This window comes from Mauremys reevesii, linkage group 20 (assembly GCF_016161935.1).
Source record: "Mauremys reevesii isolate NIE-2019 linkage group 20, ASM1616193v1, whole genome shotgun sequence".
NCBI classification, from domain to species: domain Eukaryota; kingdom Metazoa; phylum Chordata; order Testudines; family Geoemydidae; genus Mauremys; species Mauremys reevesii.
In genome coordinates, this window is record NC_052642.1 from 22,978,911 (window position 1) to 22,996,433 (window position 17,523).

Here is a 17,523-nt window from a genome sequence, read left to right on the forward strand (position 1 = left end):
CGGGGCTGGTGTTACAGGGGCGCAGTCCTGCATGGGCAGGGCTCACCTCGCAGGCCTGACCCAGCATGGGCTGGGGCCTGGCTGAGCAGGGGGGTCCTCGGATGACAGTCCAAGGCCGACAGTCACTGCGGGGCTGCTAGAACAGCTGCAGAGACCTGGGGGCCTGGGCAGTCCACTGGGGGCTGCTGCTGCCTGCCAGTTCCCAGGGAGCGATGCAGCACGGTGACTGCGAAGCCTCCGCCTTTCCCAGAGAGATGGACTCTGCGTCGCCTGGGCTCCATCTCTTTACTCTTCTGCTCTCTACCTGAGCCCAGGATTAGCCTTTGATGTAGATTTTTAATTAAAAGCTTAACTAAAGCCTTCCCTGCATGTGCCCGATGCCCCGCTCTGTCCTTCTGCGGGGACGCCTGCTTTGCCCTGGCCCAGGTACTCTCCAGGGCACCCCGGGCGGCAGAGATCCATGCAGACCTGGCCTTGGGGTGAGGGGAGCAGGGTGGGGCCTGGAGCTCCGGCCCAGAGCAGGTGGCTGTTAGCCGGCAGTGAGAAAAGCCACCCCTTTGACTGAGGCAGTGGCACCGCGTTCCCTTGTTCTCCAGCCGGAAGAAAAGCAGAAGGCAGCCCAGCAATTCAGCAAGCTCCAGGCTGCCATGAAGGTGCTGGGCATCTCCAGCGATGAGCAGAAGGCGTTCTGGCTTGTCCTGGGGGCCATCTATCATCTGGGGGCCGCAGGAGCCACCAAAGGTAACGAACTGTTCAGAACTTCCCTGGGCGCTTCCATAAGCCGAGGTTTGCCGGTCTGAGCTGCCTTTCTGTGCACGGCTGTTTCCCGAGAGGTCACTGAAAGGCCGATCCCCACAGGGCGGGTCAGTGCCCATGGGCGGCTCTCTCAGAACTACTCCTGGGGGTTAGTGAGTCCTGAGTAGAACTTCCTTATTTCCCCCTCGGCAGCCCTGTGTGCTTGGAGACCTGGTGCTGCCTGGCTGCACCCAGTGGGTCAGGGGCCCGTTGGGCATGTTCTGAGGCCAGGATCATCCCCAGTGCTTGATCCACCCAGCTTTCACCCCGTCATGCACAAGGGAAATCACCAGCTCACCATTGACCTCAGGGCCTTGTGCAAGGCTGTCCACACACTGGGGGCGGGAGGGAGGGGACGCTGCACGGCCCTGGCTCCAGCCCTAGTGTTCCCCAGCTTCCTCCCTCCCCCACAAAATGGGAGGGAGCAGGGAAGCCCCAGCACGGGTATGCTGCTGCTGGCGCTGGGTTGCTGCAGGAGAGACACGTGGGGTGGGGCTGAGGCTAAGCAGAGCAGATCTGAGGCCTGTCCTGAGTTGAGGCAGCAGTGCTGGGAAGATATTTGGGTTTCCAGCCCTTGGCTCGGGGAAAGCCTCGTGGCCACAGGGGTGATTGCTACTGTCCTGCACAGACCTTAGTTCTGAGGAGGCCCTCCAGGCTGGTGTGGTCAGGCCTGGCGTATTGTGGCTGTCCCGGCAGGGCATGCGGCAGGTTCTCTGGCCAGGTCTGTGTCTCGGCACTGGCTGGAAGGCCCAGTTCTCGAGCTGGGAGAGTGCCTAGAGAGGCAGAGCCCCAGGTGGACTTGGTGCAAGTGCAGGGCCACGGGCTCCATGTGAAGAGACACAGAGCTGCTGGGTTTGCCCGGGCCGTGATCTGGGAGGTCTCAGCGCTCTCCCTGAGCTGGGGCTCTCCCGGGCCTTGGGCCTTGTCAGATACCAGGACGGGTAGGGGCCAGAATAGCTTCCAGGGCTTGGGTCGCGTCTGCGGCAGCTCCTCTCTGCGAGGTGGAGTTCTGGGGAAGTCTGTCTGCCCGCGCTCTCGCCCCGTCCCCCCGGCAGTGGGTCACGCTGGCGTCTGCTCCCCGCTGGCGCCCTGGGATTTCCCTTTTGAGACGGGGGTCCCAGAGGTTCCTGCTGTGACTAGAAGGGCTTGGATTTTACAGCCCAGAGAGCACCGCCGGGCAAGGCCCCTCAGACCATTGCACCACAGGGGCTGTTTTGCAGTGGGGGCAGGGGGCAGGGGAAGGTGATATCCTAACATCCCACAGCTGGAGGGGACCTGGGGCGAGAGCAGACCCCCGGCACTGGTGTTAATTAATAGCTAGGGGGCAGCGTGGCACTGGTGGCGAGGGAGGGGGCCGGAGTGGAGTCAGGGTCTGCGTGGGAGCAGCCTCAGTCACTGTGTGCTGCAGATCCTGCTCTGCCAGGTACCGTGCTCAGGGGACGTGAAGGTGATCTTTATCCGTGCGGTGTGTCACTAAGCAGACAGAGGCCCTGCTGGAGAGGGGGAGAAGGGCCCACGTTACGGTGTCCCCACCATCCCCCGTGGCGTGACTGCCACTGCCCCACTGGCAGCCGGGGCAGCCCATGAGGTTGGTTCACAGCCCCTCGGTACACGGGCCGGCCCTCAATCCAGGCCCAACCTTGCCCCCGCTCTGCCCTGGAGCTGGGGTTAGATACGCTGCCCTCCGCGTTCCAGCAGCTCCATGGGCAGTTGCTTGAGGGAGGGGCTGTCTTTGATCCACGCTGAGCGGGGCCAGGTGGAAAGGTCCCCGGATGGCCCCAGAGAAGCTCAGGGCTTCCCGAGCCGGGGGGCCCACAGAGCACCTCTGTCTGCGAGCATGGCCCACTGGCTGCCCTGTTGATGGGAGGCTCCCAGGGCGGCGGTCTTCGCTGGCTCCGGCCTGGCGACTCTGTATGGGGCCCCAGTGCCACCTCGCATGGGGCTGTGCGGGCCCAGACCTGCCCCAGGTCGGGGCTGGTGAGACCAGGCAGAGGATTGGCATGGGGGGCAGGGGGGCGAGTGGAAAGATGGGGGCCGGGCCTTGGGTTGGGGGCTGGCGTGTGCCTTCTGTGGCTGCCTGGCTCCGAGGAGGGGTCCCGGCGGGAGGTGACATCTCCGTGTCTGTGTGTGTGTGTGTCTGTGTGTGTGTGTGCCAGTGTGCGTTGGCTTGCCACGCTTGCCCCCCAGGGGTGGCCCGTCCACCCAGTGCAGGTGTTCGCTGGCAGCAGCTGTCACCGCTGCATTCTAACCCCTGTTTTTGTTTGCATGGTGCATGCCGTCCCTTGGCAATGCAGACACCGACGAAGGTAAAGCCTCCTTTCTCTCTGCTTCCGCACCGCACCGCTGTGTTCCACGTGTTACCCATTAACTCGCTCTCCCTGTGTGTCCCCGGCTCCTTCCCTGGTGCCAGGCGTTCCCGCGTTTCCCCTCCCCCAGGGCAGCCAGGGGCGTTCGGGTTCAGGTGTCCCCGCGTTTCCCCTCCCCCAGGGCAGCCGGGGGCGTTCGGGTTCAGGTGTCCCCGCATTTCCCCTCCCCCAGGGCAGCCGGGGGCGTTTGGGTTCAGGTGTCCCCGCGTTTCCCCTCCCCCAGGGCAGCCAGGGGCGTTTGGGTTCAGGTGTCCCTGCGTTTCCCCTCCCCCAGGGCAGCCGGGGGCGTTCGGGTTCAGGTGTCCCCGCGTTTCCCCTCCCCAGGGCAGCCGGGCGTTGGGTTCAGGTGTCCCCGCGTTTCCCCTCCCCCAGGGCAGCCGGGGGCGTTTGGGTTCAGGTGTCCCCGCGTTTCCCCTCCCCCAGGGCAGCCGGGGGCGTTCGGGTTCAGGTGTCCCCGCGTTTCCCCTCCCCCAGGGCAGCCGGGGGCGTTCGGGTTCAGGTGTCCCTGCGTTTCCCCTCCCCCAGGGCAGCCGGGGGCGTTCGGGTTCAGGTGTCCCCGCGTTTCCCCTCCCCCAGGGCAGCCGGGGGCGTTTGGGTTCAGGTGTCCCCGCGTTTCCCCTCCCCCAGGGCAGCCGGGGGTGTTCGGGTCCAGGTGTCCCCGCGTTTCCCCTCCCCCAGGGCAGCCGGGGGCGTTTGGGTTCAGGTGTCCCCGCGTTTCCCCTCCCCCAGGGCAGCGGGGGGCGTTCGGGTTCAGGTGTCCCCGCGTTTCCCCTCCCCCAGGGCAGCGGGGGGCGTTCGGGTTCAGGTGTCCCTGCGTTTCCCCTCCCCCAGGCAGCCGGGGGCGTTTGGGTTCAGGTGTCCCTGCGTTCCCCATCCCCCAGGCAGCCGGGGGCGTTCGGGTCCAGGTGTCCCCGCGTTTCCCGTCCCCCAGGGCAGCGGGGGGCGTCTGTTGGAGGAAGAGCTGCAGCGAGAGCTCTGCCCAGCGCCTTGCTGGGAGTTCGGCTCCTCCCGCTTTTCCAAGAGGCGCCCTAAGACACAGCCCAGCCAGGATCCAGGGCAGCTCCCTGACACGGGGGGGGAGGGACGTGCACTGCGTCGCCCTGCACTGAAGCGGGCTCATCCCCCACCGCCGAGGTGGCTCCTCCGTCCCAGGCGGGCACTGTGTGGAGCCCTGGCTTCGGGGCACTGCCGGGTGGCCAATCTGTGGCTGAGCTGGGAACACGAGAGCACCTTTCTGCTATCCCAGCATGGCGGCATGTCTCCGCCATCGGCCTCCGCCATTGAGTGCCAGTGTCCTCTCCTCAAACTCCTGACTCCGTGTTCCTTACGGCCCAGTCTGCCCCGCTCCACACCGAGCTCTTCGAGCTGCGTGAGCGAATAGTGGCCAGGCTGCACAGCGGGGTTGGCTGCGCCGAGCCCTGACACTCCCGCGTCCCCTCCCGCGCTCCCTAGCCCCTCCTAGCTGCTGCTTTGACTTGCACTGAATCTCTTTCCCCGGCATTGCTGTTCTCTGAGGACACCTGCCGCCGGCCCCATGCCTGGGTCGGGATGCCCCTGACACTAGACAGCCCCCGGTCCCTCGAAGACCCACAGCCCCTCGGGGAACCGGCTGCATTCCCAGCACTAAGACTCTCTCTCTCCCCGCTAGCTGGGAGGAAGCAGTTTGCTCGGCACGAATGGGCCCAGAAGGCTGCTTACCTGCTGGGCTGCAGCCTGGAGGAGCTGTCTTCATCTGTCTTCAAGCACCAGCCCAAAGGGAGCCTGCAACGATCCACGTCCTTCCGCCAGGGGCCCGAGGAAGCCGGCTTGGGAGATGGCTCAGGTACTGGGTTGCTGCCGCACATGGGGCGTGGGTGGTGTGAGCCGATAGCATCGAGCAAGGTGATGGCACTTCCTACAGGTGCACGGAGCCTGTCTTCCCTCCCCGGCCCATCTGCCTTCTTTTGCAGCTGACGCCCTCCTGGGTCTGTAGCTAGCCAAGTGGGAGAGGAGCATGGGCCAGTGGTTAGGACACTGCCCCGGAGTTTGAGAGACCTGGATTCATTCAACTCCCTGCTCCACCACAGACTGCCTGTGCGACCTTGGGCATGTCACTTTGCCTCCCTGGGTTCTGTTCCCATGGGGGGTAATAGCACTGCCCTATCAACACATAGGATTGTGAGGCACCTCAGACAGGGTGATTCCCCTGGACCCCATCATCTCCTTGTCATGAATCTCTGAATGGTATTGAGCTGGGCCCCATCGTCTGAGCACGTCACAGTCCTCAGTGCCTGTAGCCGCCCAGCCCCGGGAGACACAGGGCAGGGCTGTTCCCCTGGTACCGAGGGAAGCCGAGGCTCAGGGAGGCTGTGACTGCCCCAGGCCATGCAGCCAGTCTCTGGCAGAGCGGGGATCGGGCCCCATCCCCGAGTTCCAGGCTAGCACCCAAAGCATTGAGCTGCCCTTCCTCTCCGTGCCCAGGCATTCTGGGGCTGCCGGCTGTTACCAGGGGTCACTTTGGAAGCACGTTGCTTTCGGGTTGCAAGGAGGGTGGTGATGTGGGAGCTGCGGCCCAGGCTACCTGGCTCTGCTCACTGGAGATGCTGAACCCTGGGTTTCCCCTTCTCCCCCTGCCCAGCACGGAGCCGCCCGAGCTGTGGACAAGAACACAGGACGGTCTGAGCCCAGAAAACAGCGGAGGCCCCCGAATCCCACCCCCTTTTCTGACGGGCCCCAGTCCTACCCCAGGTTCCTCCTCCAAAACAGCCACTGCTCTCTGCCCGCTTCCAGCAGCTCCCACTGAGGTCATCAAGGGATCCAGGCCCTTGCGAGTCGCTACCCTCTTCTGACAGGCAAGGACAGAGGCCCAGAGAGGGCGTCAGCCGGGGAGCCAGTGTAGCACTGACGTCCCCCCCGCGCTCTAGACCTTGCCCCAGCTCCCCAAGTCGGTCCTGCCCTGGCCCTGAGCTGCACAGCGTATGGGGGGGTGTTTGCAGGGGAGGGTGCAGTCGCCTTCACTCTGGAACCATTTCTCCCCCCAGGCTCCAGGCTGACGGCTCTGGAGTGCTTGGAAGGCCTGGCCTCGGGCTTGTATTCAGAGCTCTTCACGCTGCTCATCTCGCTGCTGAACCGGTACGCACCTGCTCCGGGGCCAAGCCGAGCACCCAGTGCGGGGGGGGGAGGGCAGGAGCCTCGCTCCCCCTGCTGGGAGGAGCTGCCCTGGCCCCATGTGTGTTGGCCAAGCCCGGAGCACCAAGCTGTCCTGCTGCTGGAGCTCAGCATCCCGCCCTGGCTGTCCGTGCTCCAGCCCGTGTAGGCTCCCCTTCGGGGACGGGACCTCATCTGGCATGCTCTCCTTCCCGGCCCTGCAGCCGTCCCGCTGTGTGCTCCGGGGCCGGGAGCGAGGCCCAGGCCGGGCGTAGGGACAGCGGAGAGCGCTACCCTAGGGCAGCTGGGGGAAGTGCTTCACCTCACGCGTGTAGCCAGGGCATTCCGGGGCCCTTGTCTTCCTCTGGAGCTGCAGGGGTTGCTCCTGACGAGGCCCTGCATGGAGCCTGCGTGCCCTAGCCCCTCTCTCCCCCATGTGCAGGGCTCTCAAATCCAGCCAGCACTCCCTGTGCTCCATGATGCTTGTGGACACCCCAGGCTTCCAGAACCCCGAGCTGGCAAACCAGAGCCGCGGGGCCAGCTTTGAGGAGCTGTGCCACAACTACGCCCAGGAGCGGCTGCAGACGCTGTTCCACGAGCGCACCTTCACTCAAGAGCTGGAGAGATACAAGGAGGTATTGCCTGAGGATCCCTGTCTCGGCCCGTGGCAGAGACCTGCTCCCCAGCTGGAGCAGACACGGCAGGAGCCCAGCGAGGGACTGGAGAGCCCCCGCTGCGGAGAAGCCTGCCCAGGGCACGTGGAAGGGGCAGCGGAGGCTGTTTCCTTAGCTAGTTGTGTTGCTGTCTCCTCTCTGCTCTAGCATCTACTAGACTCCAGCTGATTTCTAACCCTGTAGGTGACGCGGGCAGTCACGCCTAGACAGGACTCAGCTAATCAGTAGCTCTGAATCTGGTGCTTCTTGAAGCAGGGGTTTCCCCGGGAACAGGCCGTTTGCCATTGGCCCTGCCCTGGGCACTGGTGGCTTTGCTAGCAGCCCTGTGCATTGCAGTCACCCCTGGCAGCGATGGAGGGGTGGCTCCTGGCAAACTCCCCAGGGTGGGAGGGGAGCCGTGTGCACCAGTCAGGTCGGGCTAATTGGGCCCAGCCCCCTTTGCTCCCGGCTGGGTGGGCTCTCAGTGCCCACATAGGAAGGGTGCGCCCATTCTGCTGCGCTGCCTGTGTGCACGGCCCAGCTACCCCTGAACTCCCAGGCTGGGGAGGGCTCTCTGGGGGCGAGGGCCTGGTGAGAAGCCAGCCCAGGATGGTCATTGCTCCTGCCCCTGGCTCTGGGTCTCAGCCCAGCTCCTTGGGGTGCTGGTGTCTGTGACCCAGGCACCACCCTTTGGTGATGACTCCAGGACTGGCTAGACCCTGGAGGCTCAGTTCCCCCGTCTGTTTGAGATGGCTCCCCAGGGACGCTTTGCCCAGTGCCCCCCCCCCTCACTTCACTGGGGACCATGGGCCCTCTCCCAGCCCCTTCCAAACACCCCAGCGGCAGCTGCTCTGCCATCGCCCTGGAGGAGTGACCCAGCCTTGGGAGCTCTCGCTCTGCCTCCTGCGCTGCCCAGGGGGCCGACTCCTTTCACACCTGGCACGCTGCCTGGTTACTGCTCTGCCTTCCCTGTTGGGGGACACGGCAGTGCCCCCCGGGTGTGATTACAGCCCAGCCCGGTCCCCCCAGCTCACCCCTGAATAGTGCACACTGGCCAGGGCCGTGACCCCGCTCCCCTGCCCCAGGGACTCCCCTTCCGGAGCTGAGCAGCCCGGGGCGGTGGGCTGACCGAACTCGTCCCCTGTGCACCGGGAGGGAGACTGGGGGTCTCCAGGGAAACCCCTGTGGTCTAATGGCCTGTAGATTCTATTCAGACTAATGTACTGACTGACCCTCTCTGGGTCCCGTAACTGTGATCTTTAGTCACACAGGCACTAACCCTTCGTCTGTCCGTCCTCTCTAGGAAAGCATAGAGCTTGCATTAGATGACATAGAGCCCAGTACCTCTGGCTCTGTAGCCACTGTAGACCAAGCCTCACACCAAGCACTGGTAAGCACACACCCGCTTTCATGGCAAGAATTTCTCTCCTCTCCCCTCTGTGTCGAAAGCTCCTTTCCAGGCCCAGAGCACCACCTGCTCCCTGAGCCAGCAGCTTTGCAGGGCCCCCTGTCTAAGCAGTGACCAGGGAGTTGCACTTTCCTCTGGGCCGGATCTTGACAGGGCTGGGCAGGGGAACCTGGGAGGTTTCTTGTGTGCAGACAGGGTGAGGGGAGGCTCCATGGCTCCAAGCAGGGTGTTTCCCTGTTCCTGCTACACCCGGTAGAAACCCAGCCAGTCACCAGCGCCCAGAAGCCTGCAGGAGGTTCTGCTGCCTTTGCTTGCATGCAGAGGAGACCCCTCAGTCCCTTGGCAGATGCACTCCTGGGGTTCCGTTGTGGGGAGATGCCAAGTTAACTCCAGTGTCACACGCGAAGCAAGCTGGGATTGCAGCTGTGCTGGGAGCTGCCCGGTAGCAGCAGCGCTCATCTAGCTGGTTACCTGGCGCTAACAGCGAGAGGCTTCTGGCTCTGGGGGGGGAGGCTGCTGTTAGCAGGGGCTTGCTCTGATCTGCTCCGGGTGGCGTTGATCTGCCCACGTGCTGGCAGAGCCAGGTCAGGGGAATGCAGTTAGTCCTGATGTCTGCAGAGCTGTCAGGGAGGTGGCCCTCCCCATGCAGGGGCAGGAGGGCTCAGCGGGGAGGCAGAGTCTGTCTCGTCCCTTCCCAGTCTGACCTCTTCTCTGGGGTGGGCCATGGCCTCTGCGTCAGCTCGTGGGGCCGGCGTTCCCCTCGCTCGTCCCCAGGCCACCCAGCTCTCGGGTGGGAGAACTGTTTCCATTTCCCCTTTTGGTCCCTGCATCCTGCTGGCGGCTCTGCGGGGTGGCGGCTGAGGGTCACCCTGAGGGAAGCTCTCTGCTGGGAGTGTCTGGGGGGGAAGAGAGGTGATCTCAGCCCCCCTTGCTTTGCTCTCTGCTGCGCTTCCATATGCCAGACCCAGACCTCTCTCAGCCCCGTCCCACCCAGCGCTCTGTGCCCACGCTTGGGAACGGCCCCGCTTCCCTTGGAGCCCGGCCACATTGCTGCCGAGCTGGGGCTTGCCGTGGGGCGGCTTTGCTCGGCGTGCCGGGGAGGGCGATCGTGCCGGGCAGACGGCTCAAGGCAAGCGGGGGGAGATTGGGGCGGTGGGGCCCTGTCACCAGTAATTACCTCTCCCGTTAATGCCTCGGCCAGTGAAGAAGCAGGAGAACAGCAGGCCTGAGAGCCGCTGCTGCCACTTCCCCTGGCGACGGAGGGGCTGCGTTCAGCACCGATCCATTGCTGTCATTCATGGAGCTTTCGGAATCAGACCAACGCTGCCAGGGCCCTTCTCCTCCCCGCTAGCGGTGACTACGGCAGGGGAAGGCCCTGCCCTGATCACCAGGCAGTGCTGGAGAGTGCAGCTGGGTACCTGGAAGCTCCCTGGGAAACAGGCGCCATTGCCAGGAGCTGGTGGGCTGAGTGCGGGAGACACATGGGGGCCTGCCCTCCTGACTGCGTAGGGTCACTTCCCCCGGCACTGAAAGGCAGCTGTCTCTGGGGCAGGACTGAGCAGCACTTGAACAGCGCAGCGCGACAGCACAGGCTGGAAAGCAAAGGGTCCTGTGGCCCATTGGAGTGTCAGGGAGCTTAGGGAGGCCCCGTGGCATTTCCGGCTCTAAGAGCTTCCCCAGCAGGGCTTCGATGGGCAGGGCCAGGGCTTGGCATCAGAGGGAAGAAGCAGTCTGCCTGGGGCGCGCTGGCACCATGGGGCCGGGATGGGAGGGACGAAGGCAGCCAGGCTGATCCTCAGGGTGGCAATGGCAGGGGGACCTTACCGTGTAGCCTGGCTTGCGGTGCAGGGAGCGCCAGGAGGCAGAGTGCTCAGCTGCGTTAGCACTCCTGCCCGCCGGCCCAGCAGGCACTCGGGGAAGCGGAGATCTTGCCACAGGCTCGATAGTAAATGCCACAAAGTGGTAAAGGAGTGAAAGGAGTGCAGGCCCAGGGCAGTGAGCCAGCCAGGGGCGCATGCCATCGAGTAACCCTGAGCCCACGGGAGCCTGCAGGGCAGGAATTGCCTTCCTGGAGTAACCTGAGTGGCTTCACTCTGCGCCCAGGCCCGTGCGTGCAGAGACTGACAGCTCAGATGGATGGAGCAGGGAGGCCCCCGGTGAGAAGCCAGGGGAGCAGCCAGCGGCAGAGTGGGAGAGCGTGGGCCTGAGATGTGGTGGGTGCATCTCTCGGAGCTCTGCACGGTGGTTTTGCCTGTCTCTGGATGTGGAGCACGTCGGTGGCTAAGTGCGAACGCTCCGGGCTGACGTGTGTTTTACTGGCTCGGGTATTAAGTATTGATTCTTTCTCTGCAAAGAATCTATTAAGTGTTACTCAGCGCGAGGCTCTGACTGGTCCTGGGGAACGTGTCCCAGACTCCCGAGGGCTGGGGCATAGCCACCCTCGGCACCTCTCTCCCTCTCGGGGGGCTCTCGGCCCAGGGCAAGCAGGGCGCATGCTGCCAGCCCCGCGTGCCCAGCAGGTGGGGAGCAGACACGCTTCGGGTGATGCGTGCGGTTGGGACCGTCTCTGCAGGTGCGCTCCTTGGCCCGCACGGATGAGGCCCGTGGGCTCCTGTGGCTGCTGGAGGAGGAGGCTTTGCAGCCTGCGGGGAACGAGGACACGCTGCTGGAACGGCTCTTCGCCTACTACGGGCCCCAGGAGGGAGATAAGAAAGGTAAGGGGGGAGCCAGCCCTCCGCAGGCCTAGCCAGGCCCTCTGCGCTCTTCCCCTCCCCGCTCCGGGCTCGCGCCGAAGTGAGGCTTTCAGTCCAGTTGTGTCCTTCGTACAGGAAACGGACAACGCATGTGGCCTGTGCGTGCCAGGAGCCATGGCCCAGGGGCCCTGCCATGTACCCCTCCAGGGGAGGGTGGGGCACCTGGGCAGGAGATGGGGAGGGGAGGCTCCTGTCCTGTGCATAGGGCTGCTCTCCAGCTCTGGCAGCTCTGCCTGCTGGGGTGGTCGGTGCTGTTCACCCCAGGCTCGTGCTGCAGGGCTAGCAATAGCCAACTGGGTGTACGGGCTCGGGCTGGAGACCCGGGGAGGGGCCCAGAGCCTGAGTGGACACTTCTGCGCCCCACAGCATGAGCCCGGAACAGTTGACCTGGGCTCTGAGACTCGCTGGCACAGAGTTTTAGCCTCTGTTTCCTTGTGTGTGGGCTTTGCCAGGGCTTTGCCACTCCCCCAGCCCCCACCTAACCCAGCCCCCAAACTGCCTCTCCCCTGGCCCCAACTCAGCCTGGGGCCTGGACCTGCCGGGGTGGCGTGGCCGGAGCAGCCCTCTCCCGGCCCAGGCCTGCTGGGGCCAGGGGAGAGGTGCCTATCCTGCCGCCCCAGAAATCCTGTGGCCTCCATACTGGTGCACATAACAAAATTCATTCGGCACGTGGGTGGGACAGATTCGAGGGAGCACTGCTCTTGTGCCTTCTTGGCCCAGGACAGGGATTGCCTCTTGGTACCTGGCCTGCGGGGGACTCTCTGGCCCTGCTGGGGACCGGTTCACTAGTGGGGTTTCTGTCCCTACAGGCCACAGCCCGTTACTCCGAAGCGACAAGCCCCGCCACTTCTTCCTGGGTCACAGCTACGGCACCAACTGGGTGGAGTACGACGCCACGGGCTGGCTGCATTACGTCCGGCAGAACCCAGCCTCTCAGAACGCCGCGGCTCTCCTGCAGGACTCTCAGAAGTAAGCAGCGGCTGTGCAGTAAGAGGCTGTGGCTGGGGGAAGGGCCTGGGGTCAGCGGGCACAAGACAAGGCCCCAGGGAGTGGGGAGGCTGGCGTGGCTGCTCTGCCGGGGTGGTTCACGCTCTCTGAAAGGCAAAACCTTAATTTCCAGTCCCCCAGGAGCAGCTGCTGAGCAGGGGTGGCTGGGCGCTGGTCCATGCCCTGGCAGCCGGGCAGCCTCTTTCTTTTGAGCAACGTGGTTGCAGTGGCTGGGTGACCTCTCAGGCCCGTTCCACCATTCTGCCCCCCTGGCTGGGTCACGCTGTGGGCAGCGGGCTGCGTATGGCCTCTCGCCACAGACTGTGCGTGGTGTGGCGCATGGGCTGTGGTCCTGAGCCACGCCGGTCTCCACAGAGCTGGTTTAAAGGGCCCCAGGAGGCTCTCTGGAAAGTGAGTCCTGCTTTCATTGCAAACCTGTGAATTACACATCTCTGCCTCAGGGCTGGTGACCCCTGTGTTCCCATCCCCCTCGGGCATCGATGCCTGTAATGTCCCAGTGCCGCGCCACTCGCCTCGGGGTCTGTGGAGCTGAGCCAGCAGCGAGAGCAGTGATATGATCGTGCCAGGGACGGCTAGAAGAGTTAGCATGCCTGAGCCGTCTCTCCCATGAGAGGTGTGCGCAGTGCTACCGCGGCCGAAGCCTCTGCTTCCAGCCCTGTCCGGCGTCTGGGCTGCAGGGGGGTTCTCTGCATGTTTAAATCTTCCAGAGGTGTCCTGCTGGGCTGGCTGGGAGCACTGGGCTTCGTCAGCCCCCCTTCCGAGTGCCCGTGCAGATGCCTCTCTGCTGGCTTTGTGCCTTTCCCGTTGGGGTTGCTGCTGCCTGCCCCCCGCCCCCCAAGTGCGTGGTGGGACTCCAGCTGCCCAGTTCTGCTCACGTGCGTCCCTGGCTCTCCGCTCAGCTGGGGCCGGGGGTTATGGGTGATAACGTGCACTCCTCAGCCAACCCAGAACAACAGGAGGTCATACGCTGACAGCGGCTACACACACGCATTCCCTCACTCCCCAGGGCAGGTGAGAGCCTGGCGCTGAGCCCTGTGCAGTGCCCGGGAATGGCCACACTCAGCCTGTGTAGCTGGATTTGCATCACCTCCTTGGGCCGTGGCAGGGGGCGGCTGGTCACCTTCTCTCTCTGACGGCAGGAAAATCATCAGCAGCCTGTTTATGGGCCGGGCCGGCGCGGCCATGGTGCTGTCGGGGTCCATCGCCGGCTTGGAAGGCGGGTCCCAGCTGGCCCTGCGCAGGGCTACCAGCATGCGCAAGACCTTCACCACAGGGGTGGCAGCGGTGAAGAAGAAGTCGCTGTGCATTCAGATCAAGCTGCAAGTGGTGAGTGAGTGAGTGAGCTGCAGCCTGAGCACAGCAGAGCCAGCGCCAGTGACCCCTCCCTGCTCCCACAGGCGGGCAACAGCCAGGGATGGAGCTAGGAGCCCGCGGGAATCCGCACCCAGCCAATGGCCCACCCATTTCCCTGCCCCGCTGCTTTACATGGGCTCTGCGGGTCGCACTGTCGCTTGTGCACACATCGTTGGTTTGCGCTGGTTACAGGCATTGCTCATGGGCCTGGCTGCAGGAGCCAGTGCTGAAGTTACCTGCCCAAATAGCCAGGCCGTGGGTGCCCGTCTCCCCCTTCTCCTGCTGGCAGGGCTCCCCTGGTCCTCCCCCCTCACTGCACCCCTGTGCCTGCGGGCCCTGGAGGAGCCGTGTGCCTGGAGGGGTGGTGGTCCCCTCTGCCATCTGGTCCATTTACATTCGCTGGAACAGCCTCTGTTCCGTGCCCCAGTAACCTTGGCAGCAGGTACCGGGGTCCCTGCAGGAGCTGCCGCTGCCACCTGGTGCTGGGCTGGAACCAGCATCTGCCATTCGCGCTGCGTGTGCAGGGTTAGAAAGCGAGCGACTGGCTGGTCACCCCAGTGCAGAGATGTGGGAGCTGGGGGATCTGACCTGCTGGGAGCTTGCTGGGTGCAGCACTCCATGCTTGGGCAGCCTCCCACGGCCCAGCCCATGCTCCCGGGTGCTGGGTAACGCCCCCGGTGGGGTTAGAGTGACCCTGCCCCCCCAGCCTGATGGCACCATGTGGTCTGCAGCAAACTCCAGCTGCAGGGGCTTAGCTTTCCCCAGACAAAGCTGCAGGATCAGGACTGATCCTAGGGGTAGTTTCTCCTTTTGCCCCAAGGTCACTCACCCCAGCTTCTGCCACATCGGGTGAAGGCTGTGCCTGAGCCCCCGGCACGCCCAGGCTGAGCCATCCTCTCCTCGCCCCCAGGATGCTCTGGTTGACACCATCAAGAAGTCGAAGACCCACTTTGTGCACTGCCTCCTGCCCAAAGCGGAGGGCTGGAGCGGGGACCCCAAGGGGCTGGCGGCCCGGCGGATCAGCAGCAGTGAGCTGGACCTGCACGGGGAGCACTGTGAGGCGGGGCTCATGCAGCTTGATGTGCCCCTGCTGAGGGCCCAGGTCCGGGGCTCCCGGCTCCTCGACGCACTGCGCATGTACCGACAAGGTTTGTGCTCTGCTCCGGGGCGGTGGGAGCAGCACCCAGAGCCTGACAAGCCTGCTGGGCGTCACTGCGGTATGCACGGCAGGGCCAGAGACGTGAGCAGGGCCCCTGTGCCTGTGGGCTGCAGAGAGGGGCCCAGGGACTGATCCTCCAGCACGGCAGGTAGTGGGGAGTCCCACCTCTGCCCATTGCTAGCACTCAGTGCAGCTCTGCAGGGCGGGCACTGCCCTCAGGGACCAGGGAAGCCAGATGGGAATTTTCTGAGCTGTGGACACTGAAGAGGTAAATACTGGGGCGTTCCCTTCCTCCCCCCAGGAAGGAGGCACGTGACTGTCCCCTTGCTTGTAAGCCAGGCCCCCAGTGGAGAGAGGTGGGGCCCAGCTCAGTTCCTGGGGGGCAGGGGCCCACATCACAGCAGGGGGCCAGTTAATGCCAGGGGGCAGCCTTGGCGAAGGCACTAAGAACTGACCTGGCTCCTGGAGAACAAGCTCCTTTTTATCCCTGGAGACAGCAGGTCACGCTCATGGTTCTGGGCTCTGAGCTGGCCCTTGTCAGCCGTGTGCCTGTGAGCCCCCATGAGAGCGACCTCCGGGCGAACAGCCCACCTGCCCTTTGCCGCAGACAGGCCCGGGGAGCTCGGACTGCAGAGCAGTGCCTGCTCCTGCCTCCCAAAGCAGGAGAGCACAAGAGACCCCTGGGCCATGGCGGTGCGGGGCCCTCGGCAGGAGTGCGGGTGAGCCAGCGCTGCTCCCCCGGCTGTGCCTGCTTTGTGGGGAGAGGCCTTCGCTCTCCAGGGCGCTCAGCCCCTTTCCCTAATTACAAAATGGGCTAGAACTGACTCTGCAGGTGGGCCGCTCCCTGCTCGGCCGGGGAGAGAGCGAGACCTCATCTATTTATCGGCACAGGCATCCTGCCCTGGACTTGGTGTTTGGTATTTCAGAACCAGGTGACTGCTCAGAACCAAAATCAATGTGGCTCGCGCAGCCCGGGATCGATGGTCCGCGGCCGCCTGGCTCAGTGTGCTGGGCTCCACGCCCCATCGATAGCGCCGCGGGTGAATTAAGATGTGAAGCATCAACTCCACTATCTTTGCACATAAATTTAATTACAGTCCAGAGCAGGGTTTGTTCATAAGATCCCTGGTCACTTGATCCAGTTACACACACTCGCCTCAGCCCTCGCCCCAAGTCAGGCGCTCGGCTGGTTTCTCTCTGGAGCCGGCAGAAAGCCACAGCCAGTGTTGCCAAGCAAGGGCTGCGTAAAACCGCCAGGCTCTGGCAGCTGTGGGGGTGGCAGGTTGGCCGAGAGGCTGGGCGTGGACACATTCGCCGGCGTGCTGTGCGAGGTGCCGGTGCTCTCCGCAGGGTAACGCGCCGTGTGCCACGCCAGCCCTGCCACTAGGCTGGGGTCCGTCCGGAGACCCGGCCCTGCCTCACCTTGCGGGACTTGAACGAGTCACAGCCGGAGACGCTGCATCTCCAGGCGCTCCCCTGCCCTCTTGCCCTAGGATTGCAGTGGGGCCCCTCACCCGCCTGGGTGGCTCTGGGGACCCAGTGCTGCTCTGAAACAGCTGCTAGGTCCCACTCCAGAGGTGGCTGCACTTCCGTGGCTATGCGTAGTGTAGCCCTCTGTTCCCCTCTCTGCCACTGGCCTTTCCGCAGGGAACAAGCCCTTTGGGCCACATCGTGCCTGTGCCTGTGCCTGGCTGGCTCCAGGCAGGGCGCTCCCCTTGCGCTGGGGTGCGCAGCAGGGTGCTCCCAAAAGCCGGCGCCCACGGCAGCCGTGTGGCTGAGTCTGGGCTGGGGGAGAGGCGCAGCCTGGAGATCCAGTGTGTGGATGTCCTGGGTGGGTGGCCCTCCACGCTGGGCATGGGGGGTCTCTGCATCTGTAGCGTCCTGCCTGCGATGCTGCCAGACTGTCCTTGCACTGCGAGGGCCAGAGCCGCTGGAGGGGGAGGGCTCCAAGGCCACGCATCAGGCAGGCAGGATCTTCCCCTGGTGGCAGCGGGGCCTGGGGCCTGCTTCCCACGCTCAGGGGCTGCAGTGGGGCTGGGAGGGGCAGCCTGTGCACCACCACCCCCAGCTCCTTCCTGCAGGCTCGAGTCTGCCCTCCCGCGCCAGGGGCCAGGCACATGCCCGCTCTCCTGTGCTCTGCCCCCAGGTTACCCGGATCACATGGTCTTCTCGGAGTTCCGGAGGCGCTTCGACGTTCTGGCGCCTCACCTGACCAAGAAACACGGGCGGAATTACATCGTCACGGACGAGAAACGGGTGCGTGTTGGAGCCGGGCAGGCCGCATGATGGCCGTGCCCAGTCACTGTGCCAGGTGCTGCCTGCCCCCAGGAGCTCGCCGCAGACAGGGGGCGGGTGGGGGAATGGAGACGGCGATGGGCAGTGCCCTCTGCCCGGGCCAGGCTGCCCCCAGAAGTGCCCATGCTAGGGAATGGTGAGCGGAGTGCCCCGGAGCCTACTGTAGCCAAGGCACCTTCCCTTCAGCCTGCTGCTGCTGAAGGCCGCCTGCAGCTGGCGTGTGCCCCTGCTCCTCTCGGCTCCCGGCAAGTGGCGTAGTTTGTCATGGCTCCAGCGCTAGGTGCTGGATGGGGACGTGGGAGGGGCCGGAGCCCCCCAAGGAGCTGTCGGGGGCTGTGACAGGGGGACAGTCTGGGTGCAGTGCTGCAGCCCAGGATGGAGAGGGAGTGGCCTGGGGGCTTACGGTGCTGGGCGGCAGATTCCAGGGGTTCCTGCTGCTGAGAGACCAGGCAGGGCCTTGTACACAGGGCGGCTTTGCTGTCCCAGAGCCCCTGGCAGAGCCCCAGGAGCGCAGCGCAGCACGTTGCACAGAGTGGGGAGCTGGCTCTTCCGCGCTGGGCATTGGTGCTGGCCGAGCTCTGCAGCGGAGAGGACTGATCCCAGGGGC

The 17,523-nt window shown here is 64.7% G+C and overlaps 1 protein-coding gene across 24 annotated transcripts in view; it reads left to right on the forward strand.

The window, feature by feature from the left end:
• MYO18A (myosin XVIIIA) overlaps positions 1–17,523 on the forward strand; it is a 129,394-nt gene that overhangs the window by 75,421 nt on the left and 36,450 nt on the right. For 22 of the 24 annotated variants that reach the window (XM_039508192.1, XM_039508191.1, XM_039508190.1 and 19 more), the window contains 11 exons: positions 597–741; positions 3,090–3,101; positions 4,810–4,983; positions 6,182–6,272; positions 6,730–6,922; positions 8,244–8,330; positions 10,921–11,062; positions 11,911–12,070; positions 13,249–13,435; positions 14,373–14,610; positions 16,768–16,877. In XM_039508192.1, the coding sequence (XP_039364126.1) occupies positions 597–741; positions 3,090–3,101; positions 4,810–4,983; positions 6,182–6,272; positions 6,730–6,922; positions 8,244–8,330; positions 10,921–11,062; positions 11,911–12,070; positions 13,249–13,435; positions 14,373–14,610; positions 16,768–16,877 (1,539 nt within the window). The remainder of the gene's footprint in view (positions 1–596; positions 742–3,089; positions 3,102–4,809; positions 4,984–6,181; positions 6,273–6,729; positions 6,923–8,243; positions 8,331–10,920; positions 11,063–11,910; positions 12,071–13,248; positions 13,436–14,372; positions 14,611–16,767; positions 16,878–17,523) is intronic. The other 2 variants (XM_039508188.1, XM_039508184.1) reach the window with 2 other exon arrangements.